The sequence below is a fragment of the Citrus clementina genome, unplaced genomic scaffold (genome assembly GCF_000493195.1).
Source record: "Citrus clementina cultivar Clemenules unplaced genomic scaffold, Citrus_clementina_v1.0 scaffold_8, whole genome shotgun sequence".
Lineage (NCBI taxonomy): Eukaryota > Viridiplantae > Streptophyta > Magnoliopsida > Sapindales > Rutaceae > Citrus > Citrus x clementina.
Window position 1 is genome coordinate 15,479,605 of NW_006262022.1, and position 18,647 is coordinate 15,498,251.

The window sequence follows — 18,647 nt, forward strand, 5'->3', positions numbered from 1 at the left end:
CTGGTGCATAATCGATTTGGGGGACTAAATTACTTAGGGTTGCGTCAGCTCTTGACGGGGTTCATATCAGTAACTAAATTTTTAAATATATATTTCCTAGTGCATAAAGCTAATGCTATTCACAGGGAAATCTTAGAGTTAATGGGAGTAATTCAATGGGTTACTCTTGAAGTGTCCACATCATGGGTACAAGAAATAACACCAATGTCAATACTTCTTGGAGGGACTATTGCCACATGTGCAAGAATGCTAATGGCGACAAGTGGAGGTAAGCTAATGTTTAAAAAAGCAACATAAATTTAGAATTTCTTCATGTGATAAGCGGATAAATCCCAAAAGCGAAGTTGATCACATTGGTGAATCAAGAGAGTAAATGAGGTCCACGTTGGTGAATCAAGATTGGAAATTAAGGAAGTCAAAGAAATAGTTGAAAGACTTTCTCACCAAGTAACATCATTAACAGCTGCCAAATCAACAGAGCCACATGCTTACAATCGATTTGACAATGATTCATGTCAAGATCAAGCCAACGCCATAATTACGAAGAGAAAGTAGCTGAACTACAAGCCTTACTCTAATAATTACAATCCAGATAGAGAGACCATCTCAACTTTTAATGGTCTCAAAGATTCTGACAGAACAGAACAATAGCTCTAGCTCTACCAAAACAACTATTTCACCAAGCTCCTCAAGTCTCTAAGTCATAAATTAGACGGTACAATTAGAATTAGAACTACTTACAACTCAAACTATGGGAAAAAGGCACTCCAAAATTTCAAAACTTTAACTCACTTTGCAATGGAACAAAAAAATCACACTATTGATGAGCTAAGGAATCAGTTAAGACCTGGTAGTAATTCATAAGCCCAATCGGTCTCAAACCTCGAAAAGGTAGTGTGTCAACTTACTTCTTTAATTCAAACCTTGATGATGACCGTTGAGAAAAGAAAATTCTCAAGTTACTCATGCCCAATCTTAAGGGAGTAGATGAAGTTAGTACAAGTTCACCCCAGTAACATGAAGATGTCAAAGCCACCATCACCTTACGAAAAGGCAAAGAAATTAACAATAAAGTGGAGATGCTAGTGGAAAAGACAACTCAAGTTGTACCTTTAGAAAGCAACGCACGAGACTACCTCCATAAAGCTCCATTCCCTCAGAGGTTAGCTAAAGCAAAGAAGGGAAATTCCACAGGTGAGATTATGGAGATCTTTAAACAAGTACGTGTGACATCCCTTGACGCTATAAAACAAGTGCCCTTTTACCCTAAGTTTTTAAAAGACCTTTGCACTAAAAAGAGAAATATACATATTTAGAAAAGGTCTTTTTAATAGAAAACAATACAAAATTCTTCTAAAATACAAAGATCTAGGCTCCTTTACTATTTTATATAGTATAAGGAATCACATAATTGTGAATGCTTTGTTTGACTTGAGAGCAAGTGTAAATTTTTTATCTTACTCAGTATTTGTGAAACTTGGATTGGGAGAATTACATCCAACCCTAGTTGTATTACAACTTGCAAATCAATCCATGAAATACCTCATGGTATTATTGAGAATGTGCTTACCTAGGTAGACAAGTTTTATTTTCCTATAACACTCAACTAGTGCCCCACCCAAAAGGGAAGCTACTCCTTGGCTGCTGAATAGGATGAACTGTGGTTGGAACATTGGAATTTATAGCCTAAAACTTTCTAATGCACAAGATCCTACAAAGAGGCGAGTGCAGAGCATACTCGTTACAGGATCAAAATGAACTATTATGAGAGTCTGTTGTTTTTCAAGGAGAATAGAGGAAAATAAAGAAACTTAGAATGCCATTTATGAAAACATGATTTTATTTTATTCTTATACGAGTTTTGAATACAAATTAAGATAAGTTCTTCTTATATAGAAGAACTCCTGGAGAGAGGATAAGACATGACCCTTTTCATTTTTCAAAAGTAAAAACATAATTATGAAAGGGATATGACATGACCCCTATCCTACTTTTCTTAAAGAAAAAGCAAACATTAGACAACATGATTACAAAGCAAAAGTAAAAGCAAGCTTTTAGAAGAGTAAATGCTTTGCTTTTGTAAAAACAAAAGTAATTATTACAAGCAAACTAAAACTTAAAGAGGCAGCAATCACGAGACTCATAGATAAGATCATTAATGGCTATGAGAAGGAGATAGGTTGTCAACATCGCTATCGACTTCTGCGAAATGTTCTTTCCACCAAGGCAGATGGGTATAGTATTGGCGAGTTGGAGAATTTGTCGGTAGAACTGGACTGGTTGAAGGTGCATTAGATGCTTCTGCAGGATGCATGATTGAAGTGAATTATTCCCAAGGATCATGGGAATCTTGGAAAAGAATATTGGTATAATCTGGTCTTTCTTCCTTAATTAATATTCCAGTGGATGGTGAATTGTTGGGTGAGGGCATTTTAGCAATAAGAATGATCATAAGTTCATGATATGGACCGATGGAGGTATGTTGAATGTCAGTTGGTGTGGGTTGAACATGGTTTAGTTCAAGCAGGTAATTTTTCAGAGTAGAGACAAGATCAGGGTCATGTGTCAGGGGAAAACTATGAGGGATGATTTTCCACTCATAGGCTTGATCCTGTGTCTAGAAGAGTTTAATAACAGGATGTTGAAAGTAGGGACGATGGACAATGAAGATTGAGGTGAATTGTTCACCTTCTTGATCAAGGCGAAGATTGAGGTAATGGTGATTTATGATAAGGCTAAGTTGTTTTCTCCACCAAGAGAGAGGAGAGAACAATTCAAAGAGAGTCCATAACAAGGAATGAGCTTTGGTTGGGTCGGTGAGATGACTGAATATTGCGTGTACAGGAAAGATAAGCTTAGTAGCATATAAAACAGTGAGGTACCATAGGTACCACAATTCATCTTTTATGGTATCTCTGGAGGGATCGATGGTGAGTCCTGTGAGAAAAAGGTGATCAAGGTGAAAACTAGGGAATCTAGATGACTGAGTATGATACATGTTCATGAAGTACCGGAAACAATTTTTTTTAGCAAAGTCTTGGATTTGATAGGGACTGGAAAACGTGAGATTACAAGGGAAAGATTTCCTTGTAAGAGCTAAGTTTGGTAAAGAAGAAGTCATGAAGATTACTGGTACTGCAATAGATGAGGATATGAGAGTAAGATTAGTTGAAGATGGAGGTTTGGATAGCAGATCAGGAATCAGATTTTGATCTCCCTTGATATGCTAGACTGAAAAATCATATTTGGAAAACCATGTCTTAAGACAGAGAATGTGTTTGTCTGGAAGTGTCTTATTTTTTAAATTAAGGATCTTCGGAAAAGAGGGGTTGTCTAATTTTACAAGAAAATTATAGCCAATCAGATGAAATTCAAACTTTTGAATTCCATACTTTACGACTAAGATTTCTTTGTAGATTACGTGATAATATTTTTTTGATTTTTTGAACTGACCACTGGCATGAGCACAATAAGATTCTTTTCCGTCAAGCTTTTCCAAAAGTACTGCTCCCCAGTACTCATCACTTGGGTCTATTTAAAGAATGCGTTGTCTTTAGTAGGGATCTTTAGTGGAAGTGGATGCTGAGTAATCTTTTTCAGATGTTGAACTGCAGCAATCTGAGAGGGACCCCATGGTGGAGCAGATTTTTTAAGCATTTTTGACAATTGGCTGGTGTGAATAGTCAGATAAGGGAAAAAATCCCGAAGATAATTCAAAATGCCCAGAAATTGTTGTATCTTGAGCTATATGTGGACAATGGTCATCTTTAATGACCATGCCAAAAAATTCTACAGAGTCCTGACCTAGGATGCTCTTTTTGTCAGAAAACATAATGCCATGTGATTCCACTATCTTGAGAAAGTGGGAAACTAGATCCTGATGGGAGTCATGATCTTTTGAAAATAAGAGCACAGTTTATTCTATTCAGCAGCCAAGGAGTGGCTTCCCCTTTTGGGTGGTAGTGGTTGTCCGAGTGGTATCAGAGCCAGAAGTTTGTCCTTAAAAGAAGTGGTAAATATGAGATATGTTCGTTTTAATTGGTGAATAGAGGGAAAAATTTCTCTAATATCTTCTTCATCTAACAGTTCAGAAAATCTTGCTCCTGTTACTCTTTCTTCATTTCTTTCTCTTCCAAAAACCTGTACTAAACACCTCGCCTCCAAAATAGAAAACCTTGTTGAATATTCTTATATTCTTGATTCAGCTCAAATCAGTGAGTCTTCTATGCCCCTTGTTAGTCCAATACACTATATCAAAGGTCCAATTCCTTTACCCAGAGTGTTAGGACATTGATATCAACCAAAAGACCTGCTCCTAAAGAATATGTCTAGTCATCTCGATTGGACCAGTGTACTCTTCAAGCAACACAATTGGAACAGTATGTCACCTTAGAGATTCCAACGGATCTTGTCTCCCATTGGAAAAGAGAAGGATATATTCATCTCCATCTTGGTGGAGTTCGATTGATTCTTACTCTTCATGGTAGAAAAGGGTTACCAGTCACCGCCCGACTAGCACTGCTAGACACCCGGTTCAAAGAGTACCAACATGCAGTCATTGGAACTGTCCTGACTACTCTACATGCAGGAAGTGTTCTTTTGACATTTTATCCTAATTTTAACCTCTCTCTTGATGACCCCAATCTTCCCACAACCTTAAAAGTTTAGATCCAACTCCAAGGAGGTGAACAAACAGTTTCTTCAAAAATGGCAACATTACACCACCAGCTGGTGTACCGACTACAAAACCATGTACTTAACCTTCCTACCCCACAAACATCAACTGATGCCCTTATGATTCTTGCTGATTCAGAAACCATCCCTTCTATGGTCTAAATCCCTAGAAAGATTCAAAAGCAAAAGTTTATGCCTCTTGAATGGCTATTCAATTATGAAACATTTCACCAGAATTCCCAAGCTGTTCAAACTTCTAACGCTCTCTTTGAAAAAAGAGCTGATGGAACGGTTATATGACATTTCAGCCACCCACTGAACAAACACCATCCAAAGATTATTTCTCTTACTCTTCTATGATTACGGCTGTTCCAACAGCACAAGAAAACATTCTGATCCATGGATTTGCTTCTGATGGCTATCCAATTTACCCGGATAAGATTAATGGGCACTTTTTATGGGATGTTCTAGGGTCTCATATGTGTGATCCAGCTGTCCATGCTTTGAAGAAGAAGATGATGATGACTTTAACAGACAGTCCAGACGTCAAAAAAAGAAAAGTCATAAGATGGAACCATGCCAACAAAGGCCTCCTCTGCCTCCTGATGATCCAGATGATACAACTCCTTTGGCGATCTATAAGAAAGGTTAAGGCTCATTCAAAAGGAGTATCAGCAAAAAAACATGCAGACAAGAGGCTAATCAGCCTAATATGTAGCCAATTTAGTCTTGCATGATGTTTTCATTTAGCTCGTACCAAGAGCAATTTCCACTTTTGGAAAACAAGACAAATATTCAGACAAAGGTTGTCACTAAACCTTTTGTCTAGTCTCTAGTAACACTGACAGGTCAACTTGAAAAACCAAGACCTTTTGAAGCCGTTCTAAACCAGCAGGCATAGAACGCCAGAGCACAAAATTCAGCTTTTAGAACCCTTGATGACAAGATTGAAAGGGTTGCATCTCAAGTCAAACAGACTGACACCAAAGTTGATAAAATCACAGCTTAACTTGAACAAATATACCTCAATCTGCAACATCAAGTCTCTCAGCTTGATTCAGAACTTCAGATGATGATTCAAAACAGATATTGGGTCTAGAATTCAACCAAAAAGAAGTCGAGATCAGAAGGCTAAAAGCTAAACTAGCCAGAATAGATGCAGATACTTGCAACAACCTTCCTTATTTGTAAAATCTCCTACCCTACCTCTCCATACACTAATATTCAACACATATCAACCGTTTTATACACCATTTTCCTCCCGTCAGCTAGTAGATTATGCTAAATTTTTTGGACTGTCTCATACTTTGTACAGACAAACCCCAACTCCAGCTCCACCTAAGCAAAAACCCAACAAACCTGAAACAACATAGCCACCACCAGTCTATCAAATACCACCAACTGATACCAGTCGGTAGATGTACGTGGCGTTGTTACACCAGATCTATAATAGAACAAAGTCTGTCCTTTGGGCCAATAGCCTATAAGCTCTGGTTTCCAGCCGATATACACTTATCCGTCAAATACCAAAACCGAAAATCATATTTGAAAATAGTTTTCACGATACCACCCGAAGACACGGCACTCTTGGCCTTTAAAGAGGGTGAACGTTGTGAGAAAATAATTTCATTTTAAAAAATCAGTTTTTGAGGATAAAACAGGACCTTTCTGATGCACAGGATCCTTAGGCTTAAGGTAAGTGCAGAGCATACTCAGTTTAGAAAATTAGAGGTGAGCGTATCATTATTAACCCAAATAATTTCTTTGAGTCCTAGAAGAGAGAAAAGTTTTTAGAGAAACATGATGTGAAGAAAAGCTGAATTTTATTTCTGATTAACTCCTGCCTTACAAAAGGATAGAGAGATCCTTATATAGAGAACTTGAGGAAGGAGCGATAAGGTGGGGCCCTTATCTTTTACAAAAGTAGAAAGATTAAAGCATGCCACGCCAAAACCAAAAAAGAACAAGTATAAAACACACTTTAGACAAGACATGACCCTTCTCTAATTATTAAAGCAAACTTTAAAAAAGCAAAAGCTAAAGATTCCCATGCGTGTCTGCAATCATGGAGTGGATGGGTAGTGTGATGGAGACACGTCGCTAGTTTCTTTTTCATATTGGCGTTTGGCACAACAGATCTATTTTTGATCAAGATAAGCTTCAGCTTGCAGATAGGCTTCTTCATCAGCGTTAGTCATTTCTTTTGGGGCTGATGTAGTAGGAGGGTCTGGGTCTGTGACAGTGTAGTTGGGATTTTCAATATAGAGAGGAGACTATAAATCTTCCCATGGATCCTGAGCGTCTTGGAATAAGACGTTAGTGTAATCAGGACGTTGTTCCATGACAATGATTCCTTGAGGACTTGAACTAGAACCAGGAGTACAAGTTTGTGTCTTTGGGATAATTTCCAAGGTGTATGATGGTCCAACAGAGGTGTGGTGGATGTTTGTGGTAGGTGGTTGAACATTGTTGAGTTCCATTAGGTATGACTTGAGAACAGAGGTAACAGATGGATCATGGATGCGGGTATAAGGATGGGGATACGTTTTTCATTTATAGGCCATATCTTGTGTTCAGAAGTCTCTTGTTTTTGGGTGCTGGAAGTAAGGTCTATGAACAATGAAGACTGCAGTGAACATGTCTGCTTCTTATTTTTGCATCTTGTCTAATCCGTGAAAAGCACACAGATTTTTGAGTTGTTTACGCCACCATGTGAGTGGGGAATACCATTCAAGGGGAGTCCACAGAAGGTCTGGGGAGAATTCAGGAGTGGTGAGATGGCGGAGGACTGGTTGGACAGGGAAGACCAATTTTATAGCATACAGGGTAGTGAGGCACCACATGTACCATAACTCATCTTCGCAGATGGTTAAGGAAAACAGGGTAAGACCTATGAGGAACAAGTTTTCCATACAAAGGGAAGGAAAACGATCAGGCTTTTTGCTTTGAACATTGAAGAAATACTGTTAAAGGAATTTCTTTGCAAGTCTTGGATTGATAGGCTGAATGAAAAGGAATGTTCATGGGGAAGGTTCTCTCGTTGAGAGCTTTAAAAAGAAGTTGACGGTTCATGGCTATAACTGGGATGGTGTGAATGGAGGAAATAAGTGAGGGTTTATTTATAGCCGGTCATGTAAGGAAGTCTAGGATGAGATTCTGTTTGCCTTTTATGTGTTGGACAGTAAAATCATATTTAGCAAACTAGTTTTTTAGGTTGAGCAACTGTTTGTCAAGCAGCAACTTATTTTTAAAATCAAAGATTCGAGGAAAAGAGGAGTTGTGCATGTTGATAAGGAATTTATGGCTGATTAGATGAAATTTAAACTTTTTGATTCCATTTTTGACCGCGAAAATCTCTTTGTAGATCACATGATAATTCTTTTCAGAGTCTTTGAATTGTCCGCTTGCATGTGCATAGAAGTGACGTACGCCATTGATCTCTTCAAGAAGGATGGCACTCCAGTAATCATCACTGGCATTAGTCTATAGAATGCGTTGTCCAGTTGTGGGAATTCAGAGAGGAGGAGGTGACTGGGCTATCGCCTTTAGTTATTGGACAACATCTGTTTGTGCTGGTCCCCATGGAGGGCACTGTTTTCTGAGCAGGCGGGATAGCTGGCTTGTATGGATTGCAACTTTAGGGATGAAATCACGGACATAATTAACAATCCCGAGGAATTGTTGGATCTGCTTTTTGCTGAGATGTGTGTCTGAAAACTTTAATAATTCAGTTGCAATGTGTGGACCAGGTTGATAATGGCCATCTTTAATCACCATGCCAAGAAATTCAATTGATTCCTTTGCTATGCTGCTTTTCTTTCAGAAAGCATGATTTTGTGTTCCTGCACAATATGAAAGAAATCCAAAAGGAGCTTGTGGTGGCTCTCATGGTCAGAGGAAAATAATAAGATATCATCAATGTATACCAAAGCATGATGAAGGATAGGACTGAAGATTTTTGTCATGGTTTTTTGAAATAATGAAGGAGCGACCTTAAGACCAAAAGGCATAATAGTCCACTGATAATGGGCATCAGGGATGCAGAAGGCAGTTTTGTGGCGGTCAACTGGTAAAATACCAAGTTGCCAAAACCCAGCTTTTAAATCAAACTTAGAGAATATATAAGCCCTTGAAGATGGACAAACAAGGTCTGAATTTTTGGAAGGGGGAACTTATCATCCTTAAGGAAAGAATTAACTGGCTAGTAATCGATAACTAACCTCTTTTTACCACGAACTAATTCAGATCTTTTTTCAACATAGAAGGCTTAACAAGCCCAATCTGAATCAGTAGGTTCAATAAGACCTTGCTGAAGCAACTGAGAACATTATTGCTTAGCAAGTAGGAGGTCTAAAGGAGACATACCCGGGTGTGATGCTTTTGTGGGATTTATGTCTTCGTTGAGTTTGAAAGGAAGATGAATGAAGAATTGTTCATTTTTCCAAAGAAGTGAAGGATGGTGGAACTGTGAATGGTTTTCTGAACAAAACTCCAGGAACTTCTGTGAAATAGGACTGTATGGAGATGGTGTTTCGGAAAGTGCATACAGACGCAATGTATCTATATAAGGCAAGAACATTTGCTTGTAGCGAACTCCAGAACTAGTGAGGAATAGGTTTTTAACCAAATAAAGAATGTCAAAACTAATTAGTAAATCTTTATCTAGGAGTTTGGATGTTACAATCTTTTTCCAAATTATACAATTAAGAAAGAATTGAATACCAATGGGTTTTTTGGTAATCAAAGTGGTTTCAAAAGTTTCTCCATTAACTGCTCGGAAAAGTTTCAAGTGTTTTTCCTAACAATCAGAGGAAAGGACAGAAGGATCAATCATACTGGTATCTGCACCAATATCAATAAACCCGATGACAGGAACAATTTTATGAAATTTGGAAAGAAGGATTGACATTTTTAAAGAAGGTCAAGGAATGGCTAAAACATGGTTGACAGTTTGAACTGTAGAAATAACTGAAATATCATCAGAATCAGAAGATTCTGCAATAATGAAAGCAGTTTGATCATCTTGTTCGGACTGTTCTGAGAAATTTGATTCAACATCTTCATTTTCAGATAACAGTGAAGAATGTTTAAGATGCTGTATGAGACTAACAGCTTTGGCAGACTTATGAAGAATGTTTCAGATCTTGTAGATGAAACATCGGTTGTGCTTTTTTTTTCTGTACTGAGAAACATCCTTTTTCCTGAAATATCGGAGAGGTTTCTTGGAGGATGATTTTCTATGGAAGTGTTTCTGAAAATGTCTTTTCTTTTTGGTTGGACAAACACACTTCTTTTCATCGTTGCACTCTATCTTGAGATAGGGTTTTTTGCAAGCTTGAGAAAAGGATTTTTTGTCTTCCATAAGATATTTGAAAAATTCTTTTTACTCACAGATCTTGTCGAGACATAGCATTGCCATTTGGAAAATCTTTCCCAGAGAGATATCAGCTATGTCGAGATTAGTGACTGTGAGTTTTTTTTGGAGATCAAGTTGTAACTCGGAAGGAAGTGAGGCTATGAAGACATGTTTGAGAGATGGCTCATTGAACCCATTCAACTTATAAAAAATATACTTATCATTTTGTAATGAGATTCTAAAAGGTGTCTTTTGAGCGAGCAGCACTTCATCTGGTGATACTCTTTTCTGTCTGCATCAGTGGAAGCAATTTTTTCACCAATGAATTGTTCATGAATGATATTAAGTGCTGTGCCAATTGGAGATTGCATGAATTGGAGCTGACGGTATTCTCCCAAGCTTTCTAACCAATCATATAAATAACCCGTTGATCGGGCCATAAATTCACGGAGAACAGCTTAAGGTTGAGCATTAGGTTTGGTTCCTTGGAGATCAATCCATGCGGCAAATTCTTGAAGCTGAGCAGGCCATTTATGACGAGGAATGTCATCAAAAGTGAACCAAGAGGCTGAAGATGGTTTTGTTGAGTGATCAGGAACTAGGGGAGGCATTGATGGCTCTGGTTCTGTTGGAGATGCTTTATTTTCAGCATCAGAAGAGCTGTCTTCAACAATAGGTGTGGCAGTTGAAGTACTTGGATCTTTAGTTTTGGTGGCCATTAATATGCTTGTAATGTCAGCATATTCAGATTCAGAGTCAGTGGAGGTACCGACTGAGTTTATGGATGAGGAAGATGAAGACGGGTTGGACTTTGATGGGTTTGACTCATAGACTGGTTCTAGCTCAGAGGAGTCAGAAGATGTGTTTTGGACAGTATGATAATGATACTGATCCATTGGGCCTTTTTCTTTTTTGGTAGGCTCAGGAGTGGCTTTTGGTGAATCTTCTGGTGGTACCAGAGGAATAGATGAAGATGAAGTGGCTTTTGACTTTGGTTCTGAGATCTTGACTTTGGATTTTTATTTTTTAGGTGAAGATGGCTTTGGTTGAGGAGTTGGTTGAAGGTGTGAGAATCCAAAGAACTAATTGTAAACAGGTTGTTGAGGTCTGGATGGTGTGTAGATAGGTGAATAAGTTTCAAAGATCAGAGAAGGTACCGGTGGGGTTTGTGTTTGAGTAAAAAGGGAAAGTCAAGTCTTTTCAGCATCAATTCTTGTCAATTCAGCTTTGAGCTTTCTGATCTCTGCTTCTTTTTTATTAAATTTTAGACCCCATATGTGGTTGTTGATCATTCGTTTGAGATCGGTATCTAGCTCAGAGATACGATCTTGTAGATGGATGACATCTGATCAAGACGATTGTTGATTGAATCAACTTTAATTTCAGTCTGAGAGACTTGACTAGCAACGTGCTCAATTTTCTTACCGAGTTGTTGAAGAGTTTGATTCTGAGCATTGGCATTTTTGGTTTGCCAATTTAAAACAGCTTCATACTGTTTTGGCTCTTCAGGTTGCCCAGAGGCTGTAACTGGGGATTGGACAAAAGGTTTTGAGACAACCCAGGTTTGTGTGTTTGTCTGTTTTTCAAGTTGAGGGAATGATTCCTCATAAGATTGACTTGAAAACATAAGGCATGATCTTATGGTATGGACATGAGGTTTGGGATCTGGTGAAGGTTGTGGAAGAAAGGATTTGCAAGATGTTTTTGGATGAGAGAATTTTTTCTTCTTATTTTTCTTTCTCCTCATAACTTCCAATTCGTCATCAACATCCGTATCATCCAAGCAAGGACAATCCAGGTTGCACATATGGGCTTCAGGAACATCCCATAAGAACTGACCATTGATTTTATCTAGATATCCTTCTGATGAGAAATCATAAATGGGAAGTTTCTTTTCTTGACCAGTTTGCACTGCTGTAATCATAGCAGTGTAGGAAAGCTGTGAAGTGTCTGAAACAGGCTTGGTTTCAGGTGTTTGAAAAGATAGTTTGACTTGACCATTTTGTCGTCTTTCAAACGTGGCTTCTGTTGTTTGAACTGGTTCATAATTTTGGTGGAAATGCTCGTAGTTGGTTAACCATTCAAGAGGCATAAGTTTGAACAATTTTTGTTTCTGTATTTGTTTGGGAATTTGGATGATGGTTGGAATTGTGTCTGTGTCTGCAAGGATCATTAATGCATCAGATGTAGTGTGAGGTGTATGAAGATCTAGTGCATGATTCTGTAATCGATACACTATTTGGTGATGGAGGGTTGCAATCTTTGATGTGGGTGTTTGTTTTGCTCTTTAGAGCTGGATTTGGACTTTAAGGGTTGTTGGAAGATTGGGATCCTCAAGAGAGAGTTTGAAATTTGGGTAAAAGGTTAATAAGACACTGCCAGCATGAAGTGTGGTTAGGACGGTTCCTACAACAGCATGTTGGTACTGTTTGAACCTGGTGTCTAGGAGAGCAATTCTGGCTGTAACAAGTAAACATTTTCTACCATGGAGGGTTAGAATCAATCTAACACCACCAAGATGGAGATGTGTATACCCCTCTCGTTTCCAGTTTGTTACGAGATCTGGGGGTATTTCTAAAGTGACGTACTGCTCACTTTGAAAGGCTTGTAAAGCACATTGATCCAGTCTAGAAGACTAAATATATTCTTTTAGGAGTAGTCTTTTGGTGGAGATCAAGCTTTGGATACTTCTGGTGAAAGAAGTTTTTTGTTTGTAGAGATTGTAAGGACTCATGATGGGAAACTGAGATTCATTGATTTAGGCAGACTCAAGGATATAAGAATACTCAACAAAATTTTCAATTTTGGAAGCTACGTATTTTGAACATGATTTTGGAAGAGATAAGGTAAAGGAAAGAGAGATATGAGATGAAGACAATGAAGGAATTAAAATTGATGATGAAGATGTTTCCATATTTGTGTAATCTTCTTCTAGAAAATCAAATAATATTATTTGACATTACTAATGATACCACCTCTACGGTAGGCTTGCCTCTGATACCAGTCGTCCCAAGTTTATTCTCATTCATTTGAGTCAGAAGATACTTCTTCTGATCAAGAATCCTCTGACGAATCCTAAAAAAAATCCCCTCTTTCTTCAGACTTTGAAGTAGATTTGGCTGATATCTCTAAACTGCATATGGTTCAACTCTCTACAAGGTCCAATGATCCATCTCCTTCATCTCCCCCTCCAACAACACCGATTGTTGAAGAAGTAGAATCAGATACCAACCCCACTACACCTTCCCATGACAATCCTCCTAAACCTTCAAATGGCCCATTGTTTACCTTTGACAGCATCCCGAAAGTCAAATGGCCAGTCTTATTCCAAGAATTTTCAGCATGTATAGATGTTCAAATGCTCAGAACTGGAGCAACATCTCAAACAGTCCCTAAAGAGTTCAGTTCTCGATTTACTGGATCTTTAAGAGATTGGTTTAAAAGTCTTGGTCAATACAGACAACTTCAGTTGGTCCAAGCTGAAATCCCTCAAGTTTTTAGTATCATTTATGAATAATTTCTTGGAGAAGCTACTACTGCAAATGAACAAACACGATGAGAATTCCATCAAATGAAGTGTTGTTCTCTGCAAGTAAAAGATCTTGACTTCCACTAGAAAAGAATGTCTACGATGTACTACAAGCTTAATGGCTTTAATGATCCTTTGTTAAAGCACGTCTTCGTAGCATCTCTTCCTAAAGAAATCCAGCCAGAATTACAGAGACAATTCACTATTCATCAGCTGGATATAGCCAACCTTTCTTTAGGGAAAATCTATCAGTTAACAGTAAATTATTTAGAAAAATTTTGTGAACAAAAAGAGTTTTTCAAGGATCTAATGGAAAACAACCAGCCATTCAAAAGTGCCTGCAAAAAACCTCATCTCTCCATCAAGTGTAAAAGTGGTAAAGATTGCACTTGTTCAAAAATCCCATTTTCAGAAATACCGACACCCACATAAGAAAAAGCAAACATTCGACAACATGATTACAAAGCAAAAGTAAAAGCAAGCTTTTAGAAAAGTAGATGTTTTGTTTTTGTAAAAGCAAAAACAATTATTACAAGCAAACAAAAACTTAAAGAAGCAGTAATCACAAGACTCATAAATAAGATCATCAACGGCTATTAGAGGGAGACATGTTGTCAACATCGCTATCGACTTCTGCGAAAGGTTCTTTCCACCAAGGCAGATGGGCATAGTATTGGCGAGTTGGAGAATCTATCAGTGGAACTGAATTGATTGAAGGTGCATTAGATGCTTCTGTAGGATGTAATCGGCAATGCCCACATTTAATGCAGGACTGAGTCGATTTAATTGAAGAGTTAGTTGATTATACTTTTCCTTCTTACTATAGTAAAGTTCTTTTACAAATATGTTTAACTCACTTTGACTTGAATTTTGATATCAACAAATCAATTGACAAGGTCAATGCCTTACTCAATTCATCAATGTCTATGGATACGAATAACTGGAAGTCAATAATAGAGCAACTAACACCATCATGGAAGAAACATAACCCCTCATTGGAATCACCATCAAAGCCTGAGCTCAAACCATTACCTGAAACTTTGAAGTATGCATTCCTAGAAAAAGAAAACAATTTGCCTGTAATCATCTTATCTTCTCTTGACAACAAGCAAAAGAGTAAGTTATTGGGTGTTCTAAGAGAGCAAAAAGAGGCATTAGGATGGATTATAACTGACATAGAAGGCATAAACCTAGTGGATTACATGCATTACATTTATCTTAATGAAAATAATAAACATGCTAGGGAAACGCAACGTCGGTTAAACCCTAATATGAAAAAAGTTATTAAAGTTGAAGGTTTTAAACTATTGGATGTAGGTATCATTTATCCCACCTCAAATAGTTCATGGGTCAGTCCTATACACGTTATTCCCAAAACGTGAAGAGTCACAATAGTTACCAATGTTAATAATGAATTAATACCCACTGGCATAACTATAGGATAACGTGTATGTATTGATTATAGGAAATTAAATTTCGTTACATGAAAAGATCATTTTCCTATACCATTCATCGATGATTGATCAAATACTTAATAGATTAGCTAGTTATGAATTCTATTGCTTTCTAGATTGCTACTCAGGATATAACTTGATACCTATAGCACCAAAAAATCAAGAGACAACCACTTTCACTTGCCCTTTTGGCATTTTTGTATAAAGGAAATGCCATTTGGTTTATGCAATACACTTGTCATATATTCAACTATGCATGTTAATATTTTCTTTTTTTGATATGGTTGAACATTGTATTAAAGTCTTTATGTGTGACTTTTCTAGCTTTGGTAATTCATTTGATCAATATTTGCATCATCTAACAAAGTTCTGGATAGATGTATAGAGAAAAATTTGGTCTTTAATTCAAAGAAGTGTCATTTTATGGTAAAACAAGGTATTGTTCTGGGTCACATCATTTTGAATAAAGGTATTGAGGTTGACAAAGCCAAGGAATTCAACTTTGAGTTCAAAGATAAGAAAGACACATAAAATATGGCGGCAAATCATCTCACTTGCCTTAATTAAGGAATTCAACCTCGAGTTCAAAGATAAGAACAAAAAATATGGCGACAGGCCATCTCTCTCACCTCAATTTTGACACGGTTCTAGAATCATTGCCATTAAATGAATTTTTCCTAGATAAAAAACAAAGAGTGTGGAAGTATTGCCATAGTATCCTAATATAGTTACTATCTATATACAAGGCAACTTCTTTTGGGATGATCTATCTGTTCATTTATTGTCAGAATAAAATTGTCAGACAACAGGGTTCGAGAGTGTGAATTTTAAAAAATCCTTTTATTCTATCATGAGCAAACCTGTGGAGGCCATTTTAGTGTAAAGAAGACGACTACTAAAGTTTTACAATACGGATTTTATTGGCCAACTTTATTTTGAGATGCTTATACTTTTTATTCTTCATGTGATAGGTGCCAGCGTATGGGGAGCATTACACAAAAGAACATAATGTCAATAAACTTTAGTTTGGTGGTCGAGATTTTTTATGTGTGGGGTATCGATTTTAGTGGATAGAAGTAATTCCTTGATGTTGATGAGATTTTTGAGAAGCAACATTGTTTTGCACTTTGGATTCTCTCAGGCAATAATTAATGATGGTGATACCCATTTTGCAATAAACCTTGCAAAGCTCTTTTCACAAAGTACTCCATCATGCATAAAGTGGCAACCCTATATCATCTACAAACCAGTAGCCAAGTAGAGATATCTAGTTAGAAATAAAACACATATTAGAAAAGATGGTGAGACTAGATATAAAAGACTGATTATTGAGACTCAATGATGCACTATGGGCATATCAAATAGCTTTCAAGACACCTATTGTGATGTCTCCCTATAGGTTAATGTATGGGAAAGCTTGTCACCTATCGATAGAGCTCGAGCATAGTGTATATTAGCCCATTAAGAAATTCAACTTTGACATGTAACAAACTGAATCAGAAAGGAGATTACAGCTGCTAGAACTTGAAGAGACCTGCAATTATGCATATAAAAATGCCACGAATTACAAGTAATGAATGAAAGTTTTTCATGCTTTTACACCAGGTCAGAAAATACTTTTATTTAATTCTTACTGAATTTATTCCTTAGTAAATTACACTCTTGATGGTCTAGTTCATTTGTTGCTCATTTTATTTTTCCACATAGGGCCATTGAAATTGAGGATTCAAATAATAGTGTCACTTTTAAAGTTAATAATCAAAGATTAAAAGTATATCTGGAGTACCGACCACATGAAGAAGACACCCTGATAAATTTGAGTGACTCACCAAATCTTGGTTAAGTTTTTTTTAGGTGATTTAACCTTTTTTTTGTTTCATTTTAATTTTCTGTTTGAAATTGCTTAATTGTTTCTTTCGTCATCTTGAATGAGACAGACCTTCTTCAACCATCTTGGAGAACTTCTACATGTGAAATTTTTTACATGAGACCTAATACAAATTTGTAAATCGCATCATGTTTGGGATATATGACTACCAATGTTAGTGTCCCATGTTGAGGATTTAGAAAGACAACTCAGGAAAATAGAGTGTGGTGTATATAACATCCAAATAGAACTTTAGACAAATTCAATAAAAGGTGAATGATGAGTTAAGTGTTTGATTATATCCCCTTTTTTTTACATTGCTTGTTTTCATTTTATTTGTTTGCTTTCATGCGTGCCATATTTTTGCTAGATTGCTTTTTTTTCTTTAGTGTGCTGTCATTTGTTCCCTCACTCCTTCAGAATGCTTATGATTGCTTATGAGGAATAACATCCCTATCGACATCCGTTGGTTAATCGAAGCCAAAGTACGATTGTTAGGGGAGTTACCTCCTAATTTGTTGCATGTATGCCTGGTTGCAAAAAAGAAAACTATTCAAGAAAATGAAGAGTAAGACAGCTCCAAGCTTTTTTGCCATAAGTGTGCTCGAACGAATTGCAACAAACGTCCTTGTACATCTTTGGAAATGGTGTCCAACACATCCTAGTGGATACATACAAATTACAATTGCTCGCTTGTGGCCACTATTTTTGAAAGAATGTGCACAGTATAGTCTTGGGAATTTGACAATAAATGATATTGTCTGCCAGTATATAACAAAACTAGATAGGAAGCCTATTCGCGACCGATAGAGGTCATTTCTAAACGTATAAGTATAGGAAGATGTGAGCCATAGTCACAACTACTAGTAAATATCCTTTTATTTTATTGTTCTTTTATCGTTGACATTATTATTTTTAATGTTATGACTTTATATCTAATCATTGTTTGTTTATTGTTTGCTTTTGAATATTAAGCCACCAACTTTACGCGTCGTTTGAAAACACACCACCCCATTTACATAATTTTATCATTATGCCTATCAATAAGATCTTTAAATACGAGCTTTCTTTTTTCAAATTTTCACAAATTATTTTTGAGAATTGTCCCAATGGTAGCAACTTCAAGTAGACAATTCAAGAACATTGTTGTGCTTTTTGAATTTATACCACTCGGGACAACCACCTACCACCCAAAAGGGAAGCCACTCCTTGGCTGCTGAATAGGATGAACTGTGGTTGGAACGTTGGAATTTACAGCCTAAAACTTTCTGATGCACAAGATCCTACAAAGAGGCGAGTGCAGACCATACTCGTTACAGGATCGAAATGAACTATTACGAGAGTCTGTTGCTTTTCAAGGAAAATAAAGAAACTTAGAATGCCATGTTATGAAAATACAATTCTATTTAATTCTTAAACGAGTTCTGAATACAAACTGAGATAAGTTTTTCTTATATAGAAGAACTTGTGGAAAGAGGATAAGACAAGACCCTTATCATTTTGCAAAAGTAAAAACATAATTATGAAAATGATAGGACAAGACCCCTATCCTTTTTCTTAAAGCAAAAGCAAACAGGAAATTATTACAAACAACATTATTACAAAGCAAAAGTAAAAGCAAGCTTTTAGAAAAGTAGATGCTTTGCTTTTGCAAAAGCAAAAGCAATTATTACAAGCAAATAAAAACTTGAAGTACGAGACTCATAGATAAGATCATCAATGGCTATGAGAGGGAAACAGGTTGTCAACATCGCTATCGATTTCTGT

The 18,647-nt window shown here is 36.9% G+C and overlaps 1 protein-coding gene across 1 annotated transcript; it reads right to left on the reverse strand.

Moving 5' to 3' along the window:
* Positions 1–10,488: 10,488 nt before the first annotated feature.
* Positions 10,489–10,926, reverse strand: LOC112096397 (putative protein TPRXL). The gene has a single exon (XM_024179824.1). It carries the CDS (start codon positions 10,924–10,926, stop codon positions 10,489–10,491), a length of 438 nt encoding a protein of 145 aa, XP_024035592.1.
* Positions 10,927–18,647: the final 7,721 nt, after the last annotated feature.